This window comes from Wyeomyia smithii, chromosome 3 (assembly GCF_029784165.1).
Source record: "Wyeomyia smithii strain HCP4-BCI-WySm-NY-G18 chromosome 3, ASM2978416v1, whole genome shotgun sequence".
Lineage (NCBI taxonomy): Eukaryota > Metazoa > Arthropoda > Insecta > Diptera > Culicidae > Wyeomyia > Wyeomyia smithii.
In genome coordinates, this window is record NC_073696.1 from 139,324,318 (window position 1) to 139,343,437 (window position 19,120).

Genomic DNA, 19,120 nt, shown 5'->3' on the forward strand with positions numbered 1-19,120 from the left:
CAGAAAGCAGCGACTCAGTAAAGAATTTTTCAGCAGAAAAAACAACGGTGGCTGAGCGTGTACTGGGAATAGTCTGGGTTCCCAGCGAGGATATTTTCGTGTTTTTACCGCAATTCCGGACGGACCTCCAGCCGCTACTTACCAGTCGAATCAACCCTAGTAAACGACAAGTGTTACAGGTTGTGATGAGTTTTTACGACCCTCTTGGCATCGTAGCGAACTACACTATCCACGGTCGAATCCTTATTCAAAGTGTCTGGAGATCAGGAATAGAATGGGATGAACCATTAACGAGTGAAGTCTTCGCATTGTGGCAGCACTGGATAAATGAAATTCAAGGGCTTACGCAAGTAAAGATTCCCAGATGCTATTTCTCAAGGCTACGATGTCAGCGCATATGAATCAATACAACTGCACGTATTTGTGGACGCAAGCGAGCTTGCGTATTGCAGCGTAGCTTACTTCCGAATCGTAGATCGAGGGGTGCCAAGGTGTGCGCTAGTTGCCTCGAAGGCAAAAGTGACATCACTTAAACCCCAAACCATCCCTAGAAACGAGTTAACTGCAGCAGTCACCGGGGTGCGGCTCATGAAGTCAGTGGAAGCTAATCACACAATAACTATTAAGCAATGTTTTATCTGGACCGATTCAATGACGGTTCTATGCTGGATACGAGCGGACCCACGGAAATATCAGCAGTATGTAGCGTTCAGAATTTCAAAAATTATCACCGAAACCAACGTTTCTGAATGGCGATGGGTACCCTCGAAAATGAATGCGGCCGACAAAGCAACCAAGTGGGGTATAGGGCCCAACTTTAGTCCCACTAGCGCATGGTTTAGGGGCCCAGATTTCTTATACCTACCCGAGCAAGAATGGCCAACTGACAAAGTCATTGCCGATACACCAAAGGACGAACTCAGAGCAGTGCATACACACTGGGAAGCTAACATGAATGAACTTTTTGATTTCAGCCAATTTTCTCAAGTAGAAAGCATTCTGAAGAGAATAGCTTATCTTTTCCATTTCTTACACCGGTTTCGTGACAAAAGTAGAATCAAAAATAAATCGCGAACGGTTTCATTAACACAAACGGACTACAACGCTGCTGAAATAAGTCTGTGGAAAATGGTTCAAAGACAGCATTTTTCGGAAGAACTTGAGGTGTTGAATTTTAACGAAAGTTTACCAAGACTGCAACATAAGCGGTTCGATCGGAGTAGTCCATTGGCAAAATAATCGATCGTGTTGGATGATGACGACCTCATTCGAATGGAGAGTCGAATTGATCCTGCAGCTGCTTATTATTCCTTCGATTTTAGAAACCCAATCATCCTCCCAAGACAAAGTCATGTGACTAATTTACTCATCCTACGATATCATCAACGCTACGCCCACGCTAATACCGAAACCGTATTGAATGAAATTCGTCAAAAGTTCCACATTTCTAAGATGCGTTCTCTGGTACAAAAGACAATAAAGGATTGTGCATGGTGTCGGGTATATCGGGCTAAGCCAAGTGAACCGAAAATGGCTCCCTTGCCCCAAGTAAGGGTCACTCCGTTCGTGCGTGCTTTTACGTTTACGGGCTTAGATTACTTTGGACCGTTGATCACAAAAAGAGACCGGAGCAATATCAAACGTTGGGTGGCGCTTTTCACCTGTTTATCTATACGCGCAGTGCATTTAAAGGTGGTGCACTCCTTATCAGCGGAGTCATGTAAAATGGCAATTCGTCGTTTTGTAGCTAGAAGGGGATCTCCCCAGCAAATTTTCAGTGATAACGGTACCAATTTTCGTGGTGCCGCCCGTGAACTTAAGAAGGAGACAGCCGAAATTAATAAAACTATAGCTGGGACATTCACCAGCTCAAACACCGGGTGGCATTTTAACCCACCATCAGCTCCTCACATGGGAGGCGTGTGGGAGCGAAAAGTTAAATCGGTGAAAAAAGCTTTAGCGGCCCTTTCACACCCTTATCGCTTAGACGACAAGGCATTAGTTACATTTTTCGCTGAAGCTGAAATGACCGTCAATTCTCACCCTCTAACCTTTGTACCTTTAACAACTCCCAACTCAGAAGTGATCACACCCAATCATTTTCTGCTGCTTAGCTCGAGCGGGGTAAATAATTCTGCCCGTATATCTGCAAACGAGGTGATGAAACTTGGAACAAACTGGAAGTTGATGCAGTTTCTGCTGAATCAGTTTTGGCGGTGCTGGATCAAAGTGTATCTACCTACCATATCCCAACGACCCAAGTGGCTGGAAGAAACAAGACCGATGCAAGTTGGATATTTAGTTGTTATCGTCGACGAGACGGTGCGCAACGGTTGGCTTCGCGGAAAGGTGGCCAAAACGTTCCCTGGCCGAGATGGACGAGTACGTAGTGTGCAAGTTCAGACCAGCGCAGGGTTGCTAGTACGCCCAGTAGTAAAAGTGGCATTACTAGATGTTTCGGAGAAAAAGTAAAGCCTGTCTGAGCAATGGCATTACGGGTCGGGGTGTTAGAAAATGCTAGTGAGGCCCCTCGATATTATCGAATTCTAACCTCGGGCGAGGCAACACTGCCAACACTGCAAGTACGATAAGGGCTTTTGTTAGCGGAAGAATAAAGAGAGTAGACGGAAGTGAACGAGAATAGTTAGCGAAGGCTGGTTGAAACGATTGTTAGGCGATAAAATTTGATTTATTTTTACCACCGAAGAGTGGTCTCTCCATACTAAATTCAGTTATATATTATTATAGTTTATACTTGTATCTGGCCGATTGATGATCATTTACACGTAAGATCACTAGATTGATCATTATATTATTATTATATAAGTGCTACAATGCGATATTTCCTTTCTTATATGTATCATTAGAGCTAAGAGAGATTAGGAGTTCCGGATTGTGCTAAATCTAACTTCAAAAACAATCCAGAAACTAACTGTAGGTCTGCTAAAACTATGTCACTAACACGATGTAATTTAACCTCAAATAAACTAATTTCAGTTCGAGTCTTTCGACTGCGGAAAAGTTTCACACCTCTTCTCCTCTAATAAAATCTTACTGATAGCATATATAGATTTTTATTTTAGTTTTATCATCCTGAAGCAAGCACAATACTTCGTATCCTCTTCTGTCCTTTATTCGAGTTAATGGTCCTTCCGTTATTTAATTTTTAAGAATTTTACTGTCCACACTTTAATGAACATGATTATTAGAACAGCTGCATTAACAATGTTTTTTTCTAACGTAAGATAATTAATTCACCCCCTCCCTCCCTTGTAAGACAGCGTAAGAAAATTGCACAACCCCCCTTCCCCCATATTTTTATCTGTTTGCTTTGACCAACAGCTAACCGGGGGCAGCCACCATGAACGTTAATTTGGTCCATTTTGACTGTACACTATTATCGCTTTCCATTAGTCATTCTAACGAAAATCGTGGTGTTATTTCTGTTTTTTTTTAAATTTTTTTTTTAAAAGGGGGGGGATACCCGATCAGTCAAAAATACCAGAATTATAACAAATCTTGATATTTTGTTACGAACTTTTTGTATCAACTTGTGTTCAAAACTTGGTCTCATTAATAGTTAAAATATCAAAATTCCTATCAAAATTACTTACTGAATATTACAAATTATAGCAAGTTTTGTAAGGTTCTAGGCAGGAAAAAATCAGAATTAGTTAGACTGTACAATATTTTGTTAATATAATAACAAATTCTGTTATAAATATGCTTTAAAAACACACTTTTGAACACTCAAGTGCAAGATGAACTGAATTTGATATAATTATGTACTTTTTATCATTCCGGCATAACAAGAATATTACAGGCTTTGTTATTCCTATCAGGTTGAGATATATTTTTGTTACCCGTTTGTTATAATCGTTTGATCGGGTAAGGCTTGTAAACGGTCACCAATTTCATTTGATCTCGCTTCCTTAGCGTGCGTCACAGTCGGCTTTCGCTCGTAAATGTAGAACAACCAAACCACCGTCGCTCAGCTCACAGAAAGAACAGGACAGTCAAACGACACTCGCGTGTCAAAGAGATTCACACTGCCAATCATTCAGCGTTTATTTATGTTGAGAAATATTAATACAAGAACAATGATATAAATAATTTCCAGAATACACGCACTCAACGTGCGTAATTCTCATTTCTAGAAAAAATGTCAAAATACGTTTGAGGAAAATAACGTCGTGAAGGCGATACTCATTTGACATGTTTGTTTAAGAATGTGTTCAGACAGCGAGCCTTGGTAGTGTCGTGGGAAGAAGAAGACGATTATCGCAGTGAAAAGTGGTTCGACCGTGACCATTTCGAAGCGGAGGATGTTTTGTTATGAATTAATTATTCACTAAAATTAATTCAGAATTTTTATTTTGTCTTCTGCCACAAACGGTGACATATCAACACTATTACATATATTTTAAGCTTTATTTCATTAAAAGATTGTAATTGCTTCCGCAGTTAAGTGAATATAATCGTAGGAAAATTGTATTTGTTAGCGTTATTTCTGTTAATTTTTAATTAGCTATGACAATAAATCTTTAGGCATACAGAAATTGTTTCATTAAAACAACCAAATAACAAATCCAATTTTATTTCTCTCGTTTTAGATTCAAAAGAACAACCAGGTATTTATTGCTATTAATAAGTAAACCAATGTCAATATTCATATATATATATATATATATATATATATATATATATATATATATATATATATATATATATATATATATATATATATATATATATATATATATATATATATATATATATATATATATATATGTATATATATATATATATATATATATATATATATATATATATATATATATATATATATATATATATATATATATATATATATATATATATATATATATATATATATATATATATATATATATATATATATATATATATATATATATATATATATATATACAGGTGATTTCCGTTTTTGGCAACACGCTCCTCTTTTTTCAGTTGCCAAAAATTTAACGGTGCCAAAAACGGAACATTTTTTTGCCTTTCTCCTAGAAAGGTATAGCAATCACTGGGAAAATCAAAGGTATAAAAGTGGTCCCAATGGCCGAATTTCATATACCACTCGACCTCTTTCGACGAACTGAGTATTTTCTGCATGTATGTATGTATGTGTGTACGTGTGTATGTGTATGTGTGTGTGTGCAACTTTTTTTTTCTCACTCACTTTTCTCAGAGATGGCTGGACCGATTTTCATAAAATTAATTGCAAATGAAAGGTCTAGTTGCGCCATAGGTTGCTATTGAATTTCATTGTACAGGTCGGACTCGATTATATACAGTCTCCGAAAAATTTTCACTATATATAATCGAATCAGAAAAAAAAAAATTATGTTTATTTTGCATTAATATTTTGTTGTTTTTGAATAAATAAGTAGGATTTTTTTGACTAAACCCCTTTAAGTCGCAAAAAACCTTTCTTACAAAAATATATGTATATATAATCGAATAAAAAAAAATTTTTTTGTTTATTTTGCATACATCTTTTGTTGTTTTTAAATAAATAAGTAGAATTTTTTTGACTAACCCCCTTAAAGTCGCAAAAAAACATTCTTACAAAAATATATGTATGTACAAAAATATATGTATTGATTTCAACTTCATAAAAAATTGGTATTTGAAAAGAGTCAATCTCTATCACCTCAACTTTAACATTGAAATAGTAATATAAGGGTCCATTCAAATTTAACGTGACATAAATATTGGACTTCCGGAAAACCCTCACCACTTTGTCTAGCATGTTTCCAATACTCAGCACACCATGCATAAAAGTTTCCTCAGCCCTGCTTGCGTTATGTAACATTTGAACGGACTTTTACGAATCAATAAGGAAGCGCTTATTTGTAACGTAACGCAAGAATAATTATTGTTGATCTCCTTTCCCCCTTTGCCATGCTTTTTGTTCAAATTTTCCGTATGGGTTGCAACACTTTGCCAACCCAACACTCTTTCCCGTTTCCTGAGCGTTACATAATTTGTAAACGTTCCCTCGCGATATTTCTGTTTTAGATCAGCTTTACTTTACTTGAAACATTATGGCTCAAAAATCAACGTTTTATGTCAAAAAATGTTGCGTTACTTCATATTGGACTGAAGGGAACGTCCATTAATTATGTACCGTAAATAAAAACTATTTTCGACCCCCTCTTTTCTCTAGGTAACGATCTTTGTATAGATCTTCAAAATTTTTAGTATTGATTGCGACGTTTTGTCAGATTTCTACCTCCCCCTAAGCGTTACGTATTTTTGGATGATCCCTATACGACATTGCTGCTTTAGGTGAGTTGTATTCAAAATTGAAAAAAAAAAATTTTTTTTATGATTCGATTATATACAATTTTATATATAATCGAATCATATATAATCGAGTCAATATATAATCGAGTCTGTATATAATCGAGTCCGGCCTGTATTATCGAGTCTGTATATAGTCGAGTCCGACCTGTAATCGGATTTTTAGTTTAGAGGTTATGTATCAAAATGTAAAGATCACGAAACATCAATATCAACAGCAATAGCTTATTCTTTCAATGAAAAATATTTCGAAGAACAGTTAGTAGTCTTGTTCTACATTTTGTTGAGTGAATTATGTTTCTGAAGTTGGAGACAAATCTTTCATTATTCAAATAAATATGAAAACATGGGGATTATCTTATATTCGCAAGAAAATGCATACGATTTTTTTAAAAACATTTTCTCCTCAAAAGTGTAAATTGTCTATTTAAAAAACTAATGTCATAAAAAATCTGAGATGACCTTTTTTTTTCAAATCATTTTTGGTTTTAAAATAATTTTCTCGGTGTACGATTTCAAATTTAGTATATTTGATGCTTTGAATGAAAGTTCAGACAATTCTTCAGAAGTCATCCATTGACAACTGTTCTCAATCTCTTGTAATTATTGAGATATATTGATATATGGAAAAGAGGTTCAAACTTCAGACCTTGTCAAATGATGTCAAACTTTGCATACTTTTTTCTTTAAAAAATTCATCTAGATGATAAATTTTCAATGAAAAAAGTATGCAAAGTTTTCTAAGGTAGTAAGGCCTACACACTCACAAATGATCATTGAATTCTGAGAGAATTTTGCCAGCCTCTCAGTCGATTAGCCAAAAATGTGTCATATATTGTATGTTTTTACAATTATAGAGAAGGTATGAGGCCTAGTTTTGAGCCGCCAATCAGTAAAAGATTAAAAAGCATTAGAAAAAAAATTGTGCTGCCAAAAACGGAACTTTCCTGTATATATATGTATATATATATATATATATATATATATATATATATATATATATATATATATATATATATATATATATATATATATATATATATATATATATATATATATATATATATATATATATATATATATATATATATATATATATATATATATATATATATATATATATATATATATATATATATATATATATATATATATATATATATATATATATATTTATATATATATATATATTTATATATATATATATATATATATATATATATATATATATATATATATATATATTTATTTATTTATTTCGTCAATCATAGTAGACTACATCTTAAAACTATTGCTAACATCACAAATATAGTTATGTAATTCTAGTGTTCAATATTTTTCTAAGAGCATTTCGTGACATCGTTAAATCAATAACTTCACAATATTTATTGTAAAGACTCATCATACTATTAACTGGCCCGGCCATGGCATATTCTGTTCTATAAGAATTTAATACGAAAATTTTTCGCGTTCTTAATGAGCGTGTAGGAGCATAAAAGTTGAGTTTTCCAAGCAGATTTTCCGAACTTATGCGTTGTGAAACTAAATCGTTGACAAGAGTTACTGAAGCAATTTCTCTTCTTTTTTCAAGCGTTTCTATATTAATAAGCATGCAACGCGATTCATAACAAGGGAGAGGAAATGAATTCCAACCTAGTTTTCTTAGTGCATATAACAAAAACTGTTTTTGTACGGATTCGATTCTATTGGAATGGACGTCTTGATAAGGCGACCAAACTACACTACAGTATTCTAAGATAGATCTAACATATGCAACAAATAGAGTTTTTATAGTATACGGGTCTACGAAATGATAACTGAACCTTTTTATAAAACTTAGCATACTGTTGGCTCTATTGATGATCGTATTGTAGTGATCAATGAATGTTAACTTAGAATCCATAATTACTCCTAAATCTCTAATTTGATAACACCTTTCTACAACTTGATGTGCAAGAGTGCAACTGGCATGTTCAGGATTTCTTTTCCTTGTGTAGGATATAATATTACATTTTTTTACGTTGAGATCAAGAAGACTTTTTTTACACCAAATGTAGAAAATGTCAACCTCTTGTTGGAATGGTTGGATGTCTGATTTGTGTTTTATTTCCATGTACAGTTTCATGTCATCGGCATACATCAATACTTTGAGACGATTCAACACAAGGGTAACGTCATTAACAAATAAAATGAAGAGCAAAGGGCCTGAATGGGAAGAACTAAGATCTTAGTCAGCGAGTGTTGCCGCTCCCCCAATAGCTTCACCTGTTTCACTTCCAAGTTTGGCAACAGAACTTAATTTGGATAATGCCATCAATTCAGGTTGGCGGTTTCTAGGTTCAAAAAAGTTTGGAAAGCGGATTGGACAGATTATGATGAACGTAAAAGGCGTCGTTTGGTACAGTTGAAGAATGCAGATGCAGCCAGAAGAAGGAGGAATCGACGACAACAGGCTTACAACAACAATACTAACAACAACAACCGCAATGGTTCTATTTCTCAGCTCGTAGTCGGCAGCGAGGATAAAAAATTTGCTTTAGTTTTTAAGTCATCAGATATAATTGGCGCCGTTAAACATTAAATTGTATTTGTGCCGTGTCAAATAAATGTTATGTGAAGAAAAAAAAACCGCAATGGTAACAATTACAACAACCGCAACAATAACAACCACCTGAACAACAATGACAATTACAATCGCAACAATAACATCTACAACCACCGCAGCAATAACAACCACCAGAACCGCAACAATAACAACTACAATCACAACAATAACATCTACAACAACCGCAGCAACAACAACCACCAGAACCGCAACAATAATAACTTCAATCGCAATAATTACATCTACAACAACCGCAACATTAACAACTTCAACAACAACTATAACAGCATCAATAATAACAACAATCAAATCCCGAATCGTTACCTCAATCTTAACAGGAATCTTAACAACAGCTACTACAACCAACTACCACCAGACCGTGTGCTTCTTGCTGCAGCGAAGGATAAATTTTCTCGACCCCCACCTAATCTCCAGCATATCTCTTTTCAACGAGGCGAAATACTTAATCCGTACCCAGCGAATAATGAGTCACAATCATCTTTCATGCCTACCGTTTCAACGAGCCCGCTCAACTTAACGACTCCCGCGACCTCTTCAGCTGTATCGTGTCCTTACCATTTGGCTGGCAGCCACAACTATAACAATAACAATAATTTTAGATCAGCAAGTTTCCCGTGTGATGGATGTTATTGTAAGCATTCGTGTTCTCAAAATCAGTGACGCTCAGAGAAAGAAAAAACAACGCCAGTAATCAATGAAGTTTTGATTTATGCTCAGAATTTCAACAGGATGCGCAGTGCACTCAAAATTAATCACATTAATAACAGAATAAGTGGATGTTCATACTCAATCATCTTAGCAACGGAAACGAACTGGAACGAAGATATTAAAAGTGAAGAAGTTTTCAACAGTTCCTTTAATGTGTTCAGGAGCGATCGTGATTTATCACTATCTGATAAGAAATCAAGTGGAGGAGTGCTTGTAGCTGTTGGGGTTCAGCATGATTCTGAGCAAATCATAACCCAGAAACATGCCGAATTTGAAAATGTCTGGGTTAAAGTTCTGTTGAAGGGTGAAATCCATATTTTCGTATCTGTTTACTTTCCACCCCACTTTGCCAAAAAGCAATCATATGAATAATTTTTAAGGACGGAAGAATTAGTGAATGATGAGTCCCACACTAACTCAAAAATTCATATATATGGAGATTTCAATCAAAATGATGCTGATTTTATTGTAAACGATGATAATGAATCGCTTTTACTTCCTGTAGTAGGAGAAAACGAAACTCTGCAATTTATTTTAGACGGTTTTAGTCAACTTGGATTAAATCAGGTAAACTCAATCCGAAATGAGCAAAACTGTTTTTTAGACTTTTTATTCACCAATTGCACGGAAGATTTTAGTGTTGACAAAGCAGAATATCCCCTATGGAAAAATGAAAAATTTCATACTGCAATTGAGTACTCGCTAATGATTGATACCGAGAGATCACGACCCTCTGATCATGAGCCTGAATATAAATATGACTTCACTGAAGCAAACTTTGAACTAATCAATCGTAAATTAACTGACATCGACTGGCAATCACTTCTAAAAAATTAAATAGATATGAACAAAGCGGTTGATAATTTTTTATCATCACTGTATAGTGTTTTAGACTTAACTGTACCAAAATCAAAAAAGAAAACGGTTAGCTCAAAAGATCCCATTTGGTTCACCAGAGAAATCAAAAATTTTAAGAATAGGAAACAAAAAGCTCATAATACTCACAAAAAACTTAAAGACCAAAGAAATTTGGACAAATATTTGAACATTTGTGATGAACTGAATACTAAAATATCTATTGCGTATGAGAACTACAACACAAGGGTGGAAAATAACATTAAATCAGACCCAAAACAGTTTTTTAAATTTGCAAACGATAAAATGAAGTCTAATAACTTCCCATCTCGCATGCAATATGAAGACTTTGCCAGTACTGACTCAAAGCAAATCTGCAACAAGTTTGCGAGTTTTTTTCAAACCGTTTATAAAAATAGCGACGAAGTTAGGGACTTTAAGTATTTCTCGCACTTGCATGAACAAATAAATAACGTATCTATTAAGCAAATAACTGTTCAAGAAATCCTCGCAACACTAAAAGAACTGGACGCTTCAAAAGGTCCAGGTCCAGAAGGAATTCCACCCTCACTCATGAAAAATCTTGCTCCTGCCTTCGTAATGACCCTTGTTTTGGCTTTTCAACTTATCCCTTACGTCCGGACAGTTTCCATCAGTCTGGAAAAAATCTTTTCTTATACCGATTTTCAAGTCAGGTAAGAGATCTGACATCAAAAATTATCGTGGCATTGCAATAATATCATGTATTCCTAAACTTTTTGAAGCTATCGTACACCAAAAAATATTTAATCAGGTAAAGAATCGCATAACGTGTAACCAACATGATTTTTACAATATATATATATATATATATATATATATATATATATATATATATATATATATATATATATATATATATATATATATATATATATATATATTTATTTATTTATTTATTTCGTCAATCATAGTAGACTACATCTTAGAAACTATTGCTAACATCACAAATAAAGTTATGTAATTCTAGTGTTCAATATTTTTCTAAGAGCATTTCGTGACATCGTTAAATCAATAACTTCACAATATTTATTGTAAAGACTCATCATACTATTAACTGGCCCGGCCATGGCATATTCTGTTCTATAAGAATTTAATACGAAAATTTTTCGCGTTCTTAATGAGCGTGTAGGAGCATAAAAGTTGAGTTTTCCAAGCAGATTTTCCGAACTTATGCGTTGTGAAACTAAATCGTTGACAAGAGTTACCGAAGCAATTTCTCTTCTTTTTTCAAGCGTTTCTATATTAATAAGCATGCAACGCGATTCATAACAAGGGAGAGGAAATGAATTCCAACCTAGTTTTCTTAGTGCATATAACAAAAACTGTTTTTGTACGGATTCGATTCTATTGGAATGGACGTCTTGATAAGGCGACCAAACTACACTACAGTATTCTAAGATAGATCTAACATATGCAACAAAGAGAGTTTTTATAGTGTACGGGTCTACGAAATGATAACTGAACCTTTTTATAAAACTTAGCATACTGTTGGCTCTATTGATGATCGTATTGTAGTGATCAATGAATGTTAACTTAGAATCCATAATTACTCCTAAATCTCTAATTTGATAACACCTTTCTACAACTTGATGTGCAAGAGTGCAACTGGCATGTTCAGGATTTCTTTTCCTTGTGTAGGATATAATATTACATTTTTTTACGTTGAGATCAAGAAGACTTTTTTTACACCAAATGTAGAAAATGTCAACCTCTTGTTGGAATGGTTGGATGTCTGATTTGTGTTTTATTTCCATGTACAGTTTCATGTCATCGGCATATATCAATACTTTGAGACGATTCAACACAAGGGTAACGTCATTAACAAATAAAATGAAGACCAAAGGGCCTGAATGGGAGCCTTGTGGAACTCCAGATGTCACTTTTACTGGTACAGAAAGGTGTCCCTTAAACCTAACCGTTTGTGTCCTGTTCGTCAAATAAGATTCAATCCATTTAAGTAGGCCTGACTCAAATCCCAGTTTTTTTAATTTGAACATAAGCATGGAAATATCTACTCTGTCAAAAGCTTTACTAAAATCCGTGTATAGAGTTTCCACGAAGTTGCCTCTGTCCATAGACGCAAGAGAGAAATCAACAAATTCAAGTAAGTTGGTAGCCGTAGACCTCCCTTTGTAAAAATCATGTTGGTTACACGTTATGCGATTCTTTACCTGATTAAATATTTTTTGGTTAACGATAGCTTCAAAAAGTTTAGGAATACATGATATTATTGCAATGTCACGATAATTTTTGATGTCAGATCTCTTACCTGACTTGAAAATCGGTATAAGAAAAGATTTTTTCCAGACTGATGGAAACTGTCCGGACGTAAGGGATAAGTTGAAAAGCCAAAACAAGGGTTTTACGAAGGCAGGAGCAAGATTTTTCATGAGTGAGGGTGGAATTCCATCTGGACCTGGACCTTTTGAAGCGTCCAGTTCTTTTAGTTTTGCGAGGATTTCTTGAACAGTTATTTGCTTAATAGATACGTTATTTATTTGTTCATGCAAGTGCGAGAAATACTTAAAGTCCCTGACTTCGTCGCTATTTTTATAAACGGTTTGAAAAAACTCGCAAACTTGTTGCAGATTTGCTTTGAGTCAGTACTGGCAAAGTCTTCATATTGCATGCGAGATGTGAAGTTATTAGACTTCATTTTATCGTTTGCAAATTTAAAAAACTGTTTTGGGTCTGATTTAATGTTATTTTCCACCCTTGTGTTGTAGTTCTCATACGCAATAGATATTTTAGTATTCAGTTCATCACAAATGTTCAAATATTTGTCCAAATTTCTTTGGTCTTTAAGTTTTTTGTGAGTTTTATGAGCTTTTTGTTTCCTATTCTTAAAATTTTTGATTTCTCTGGTGAACCAAATGGGATCTTTTGAGCTAACCGTTTTCTTTTTTGATTTTGGTACAGTTGAGTCTAAAACACTATACAGTGATGATAAAAAATTATCAACCGCTTTGTTCATATCTATTTAATTTTTTAGAAGTGATTGCCAGTCGATGTCAGTTAATTTACGATTGATTAGTTCAAAGTTTGCTTCAGTGAAGTCATATTTATATTCAGGCTCATGATCAGAGGGTCGTGATCTCTCGGTATCAATCATTAGCGAGTACTCAATTGCAGTATGAAATTTTTCATTTTTCCATAGGGGATATTCTGCTTTGTCAACACTAAAATCTTCCGTGCAATTGGTGAATAAAAAGTCTAAAAAACAGTTTTGCTCATTTCGGATTGAGTTTACCTGATTTAATCCAAGTTGACTAAAACCGTCTAAAATAAATTGCAGAGTTTCGTTTTCTCCTACTACAGGAAGTAAAAGCGATTCATTATCATCGTTTACAATAAAATCAGCATCATTTTGATTGAAATCTCCATATATATGAATTTTTGAGTTAGTGTGGGACTCATCATTCACTAATTCTTCCGTCCTTAAAAATTATTCATATGATTGCTTTTTGGCAAAGTGGGGTGGAAAGTAAACAGATACGAAAATATGGATTTCACCCTTCAACAGAACTTTAACCCAGACATTTTCAAATTCGGCATGTTTCTGGGTTATGATTTGCTCAGAATCATGCTGAACCCCAACAGCTACAAGCACTCCTCCACCTGATTTCTTATCAGATAGTGATAAATCACGATCGCTCCTGAACACATTAAAGGAACTGTTGAAAACTTCTTCACTTTTAATATCTTCGTTCCAGTTCGTTTCCGTTGCTAAGATGATTGAGTATGAACATCCACTTATTCTGTTATTAATGTGATTAATTTTGAGTGCACTGCGCATCCTGTTGAAATTCTGAGCATAAATCAAAACTTCATTGACTACTGGCGTTGTTTTTTCTTTCTCTGAGCGTCACTGATTTTGAGAACACGAATGCTTACAATAACATCCATCACACGGGAAACTTGCTGATCTAAAATTATTGTTATTGTTATAGTTGTGGCTGCCAGCCAAACGGTAAGGACACGATACAGCTGAAGAGGTCGCGGGAGTCGTTAAGTTGAGCGGGCTCGTTGAAACGGTAGGCATGAAAGATGATTGTGACTCATTATTCGCTGGGTACGGATTAAGTATTTCGCCTCGTTGAAAATAGATATGCTGGAGATTAGGTGGGGGTCGAGAAAATTTATCCTTCGCTGCAGCAAGAAGCACACGGTCTGGTGGTAGTTGGTTGTAGTAGCTGTTGTTAAGATTCCTGTTAAGATTGAGGTAACGATTCGGGATTTGATTGTTGTTATTATTGATGCTGTTATTGTTGTTGTTGGAGTTGTTAATGTTGCGGTTGTTGTAGATGTTATTGTTGCGATTGTAGTTGTTATTGTTGCGGTTCTGGTGGTTGTTATTGCTGCGGTGGTTGTAGATGTTATTGTTGCGATTGTAATTGTCATTGTTGTTCAGGTGGTTGTTATTGTTGCGGTTGTTGTAATTGTTACCATTGCGGTTTTTTTTTTCTTCACATAACATTTATTTGACACGGCACAAATACAATTTAATGTTTAACGGCGCCAAATCTATCTGATGACTTAAAAACTAAAGCAAATTTTTTATCCTCGCTGCCGACTACGAGCTGAGAAATAGAACCATTGCGGTTGTTGTTGTTAGTATTGTTGTTGTAAGCCTGTTGTCGTCGATTCCTCCTTCTTCTGGCTGCATCTGCATTCTTCAACTGTACCAAACGACGCCTTTTACGTTCATCATAATCTGTCCAATCCGCTTTCCAAACTTTTTTTGAACCTAGAAACCGCCAACCTGAATTATTGGCATTATCCAAATTAAGTTCTGTTGCCAAACTTGGAAGTGAAACAGGTGAAGCTATTGGGGGAGCGGCAACACTCGCTGACTTAGATCTTAGTTCTTCGATGCAGGATGACAGAGTTTTAAGTTCATCTACAATGTTTATCTCTAACGGATTGGTTTGTACTGAACAGCTGGTTGCTGTTTCTACAAACAGCTGTCCTAACTGAGAAAGTTCGTTATTTATGCTGGTCAGCGATTCCGTTAATTCGTTCCGAAGTTCGTTCCGAAGTTCGTTCTTGAATTCCGAAAAAGCAATGTTAACGAGCTGCGTCAGGTGATTTTCAAGTGTAGGCATAACACCAGTCACACTGTTGGCTTTGATGTTTGACGTTAGCGCTTGGTTTATTTGTATAAGTGACTTGTCGATACCCTCTAGAGTTTCTGGAATTGTGCTTGGTTGTTCGAGTTGGGTCACAAGTTGATGAATCACCTCTGTATTATCATCAATCAATTTCGTCAGCTTGTTCTGCTGTTTGGTCAACGTGTTCAATTCAAACGATGCCGTTACTAAAAGTTGGCAGGAATCGCAGCACGGTAGCAGAAATGCAGTTGGATCTACGGCTGGTTTATCTTGTTTGTCTTTTTTAACGATACGCAGAGAACTTCTGCTTTTAGAAACTACTTCGGGGGGGCACGATACTCCCACACAGGAGGCATGGAATTTTCGATTACACCCTCCAACACACGACCAGAACACTTCGGCACCGGAGTCTTTCGCGCAGACTTCGCAAATTTGATTCATTTTCACCAACACAAAAACACAACAAGCAAAATGAAAACTAAGCGAAAAACAATAATTTGATTTAAATTCGCGCGTGGATAGGAACTAACAACAAACACGTCCAACTTGGTTGACGACTAAATTTTTATATATATATATATATATATATATATATATATATATATATATATATAAATATGTATATTTATATATATATATTAATAATATATATATATATATATATATATATATATATATATATATATATATATATATATATATATATATATATATATATATATATATATATATGTATATATATATATATATATATATATATATATATATATATATATATATATATATATATATATATATATATATATATATATATATATATATATATATATATATATATATATATATATATATATATATATATATATATGTCTCTGTCATGGGTCTTCCCCAGGGCTCATGTTTAAGCCCCCTTCTTTACAACTTTTATGTAAATGACATCGACGAATGTCTGGCAAATTCATGCACGATAAGACAACTTGCAGACGACAGTGTAATCTCTGTTACAGGAGCCAAAGCTGCCGATTTGCAAGGACCATTGCAAGATACCTTGGACAATTTGTCTGCTTGGGCTTTACAGCTGGGTATCGAATTCTCTCCGGAGAAAACTGAGATAGTAGTTTTTTCTAGGAAGCATGAACCTGCTCAGCTTCAAACACAATTAATGGGTAAAACGATTTCTCAGGTTTTGGTACACAAATATCTTGGTGTCTGGTTCGACTCAAAAAGCACCTGGGGTTGTCACGTGAGGTATCTGATGAAAAAATGTCAACAAAGAGTGAATTTTCTTCGTACAATAACCGGACAATGATGGGGAGCCCACCCAGGAGACCTTATAAGGCTTTACCAAACAACGATACTGTCTGTTATTGAGTACGGGTGTTTCTGCTTCCGCTCCGCAGCAAACAGACATTTGATCAAACTGGAGCGAATACAATATCGTTGTTTGCGTATCGCCTTGGGTTGCATGCAGTCGACCCATACGATGAGTTTGGAGATCTTAGCTGGAGTACTACCATTGAAAAACCGCTTCTGGAGCCTGTCTTCTCGTATTCTAATCAAATGTGAGGTCTTGAACCGTCCCGTGATTGAAAATTTTCTAAGGTTAATCGAACTTAATTCTCAAACCCGTTTTATGACATTGTATTTCAATCACATGTCCCAAAATATTAACCCTTCTTCGAATATTCCAAATCGTGTCGACTTATCAAATACTTCTGATTCTACTGTGTTTTTCGATACATCCATGATAGAAGAAACTCGTGGAATCCCGGATCATTTACGCGTGCAGCAGATCCCTAAAAATTTTTCCAATAAATATCGAAACATCAACTGCGACAATATGTACTACACTGACGGATCACTTCTGGATGGGTCCACTGGCTTCGGTATCTTCAATAACAATTTAACCGTCTCCCATAAGCTCGATAATCCTGCTTCTGTTTACGTCGCAGAATTAGCTGCAATTCAGTACACCCTAGGGATTATCGAAAAAATGCCCACGGACCATTATTTCATCTTTACGGACAGTCTCAGTTCCATTGAGGCTCTCCGATCGATGAAAGATGTTAAGCACTCACCGTATTTCCTGGGGAAAATACGGGAACATCTGAGTGCTTTATCCGAAAAATCTACTCAGATAACCTTAGCGTGGGTCCCTTCTCACTGCTCGATACCGGGTAATAAAAAAGCGGACTCTTTGGCTAAGGTGGGCGCAACAAGCGGTGATATTTATGAAAGACCAATTGCCTTTAATGAATTTTTTTGCATTTGTACGTCAGAATACGATCATCAGTTGGCAAAATTCTTGGACCAAGGGGGAACTGGGAAGGTGGTTACATTCCATAATCCCCAAGGTATCGACGAACCCGTGGTTCAAGGGGTTGGATGTAAGTCGGGATTTCATTTGCGTGATGTCCCGGCTTATGTCCAATCACTATAGATTTGACGCGCATCTCCGTCGTGTTGGGCTCGGGGAGAGTGGTATCTGTGCCTGTGGTGAAGGTTATCACGACATAGAGCACGTTGTTTGGTCATGCCCTGTACACCGTGACGCCAGGTCTAGACTAATAGCTTCCCTGCAGGCCGAAGGTAGGCAGCCGGCTGTTCCTGTTCGTGATGTCTTGGCGAGCCGTGACCTATCCTACATGTCCCTTATATACGTTTTCCTGAAATCCATCCACGCCCCAGTTTAGTCCTATCCCCTTCCGCCTACATCCAACCAAACGACAAGAACACGTTAAGACCCCGGATCCGAAAACAGCAATCAGACCCGCACGATACTCTCAAGGCCCGATGGAAACAACCCAATATGCCAGTCCGTAATATCTTGGCCCAGCAGCGGAACAAATTTAATATGCTGCTTACCTATGGCAATGAAAATCATCAAGCAGCAAACCTGTGCTTTAAATGCAAAATATTCTAGCTTTAAGTTAGATTTAGTTTCAGCTCGTAGTCGGCAGCGAGGATGAAAAATTTGCTTTTAGTTATTCAGATACTTTAGAAAGTAAGCTACCAGATATAATTGGCGCCGTTACACATTGAATTGTATTTGTGCCGTGTCAAATAAACTATAGATGAAGAAGAAAAAAAAATCAGTTATAGACGGCTGAAATCCGGACAAGTACAAAACGAACGAACTAAAAACGAACTACCTAAACAGAATATATATATATATATATATATATATATATATATATATATATATATATATATATATATATATATATATATATATATATATATATATATATAATAATATATATAATATATATATATATATATATATATATATATATATATATATATATATATATATATATATATATATATATATATATATATATATATATATATATATATATATATATATATATATATATATATATATATATATATATATATATATATATATATATATATATATATATATATA

At 35.1% G+C, this 19,120-nt stretch overlaps 1 protein-coding gene across 1 annotated transcript in view; it reads left to right on the forward strand.

The window, feature by feature from the left end:
* The window catches only part of LOC129728611 (potassium/sodium hyperpolarization-activated cyclic nucleotide-gated channel 2-like), a 536,552-nt gene that overhangs the window by 20,937 nt on the left and 496,495 nt on the right, over positions 1-19,120 (forward strand). The window contains exon 4 of the mRNA XM_055687061.1: positions 4,614-4,631. Coding sequence (XP_055543036.1) covers positions 4,614-4,631 — 18 coding nt within the window. The remainder of the gene's footprint in view (positions 1-4,613; positions 4,632-19,120) is intronic.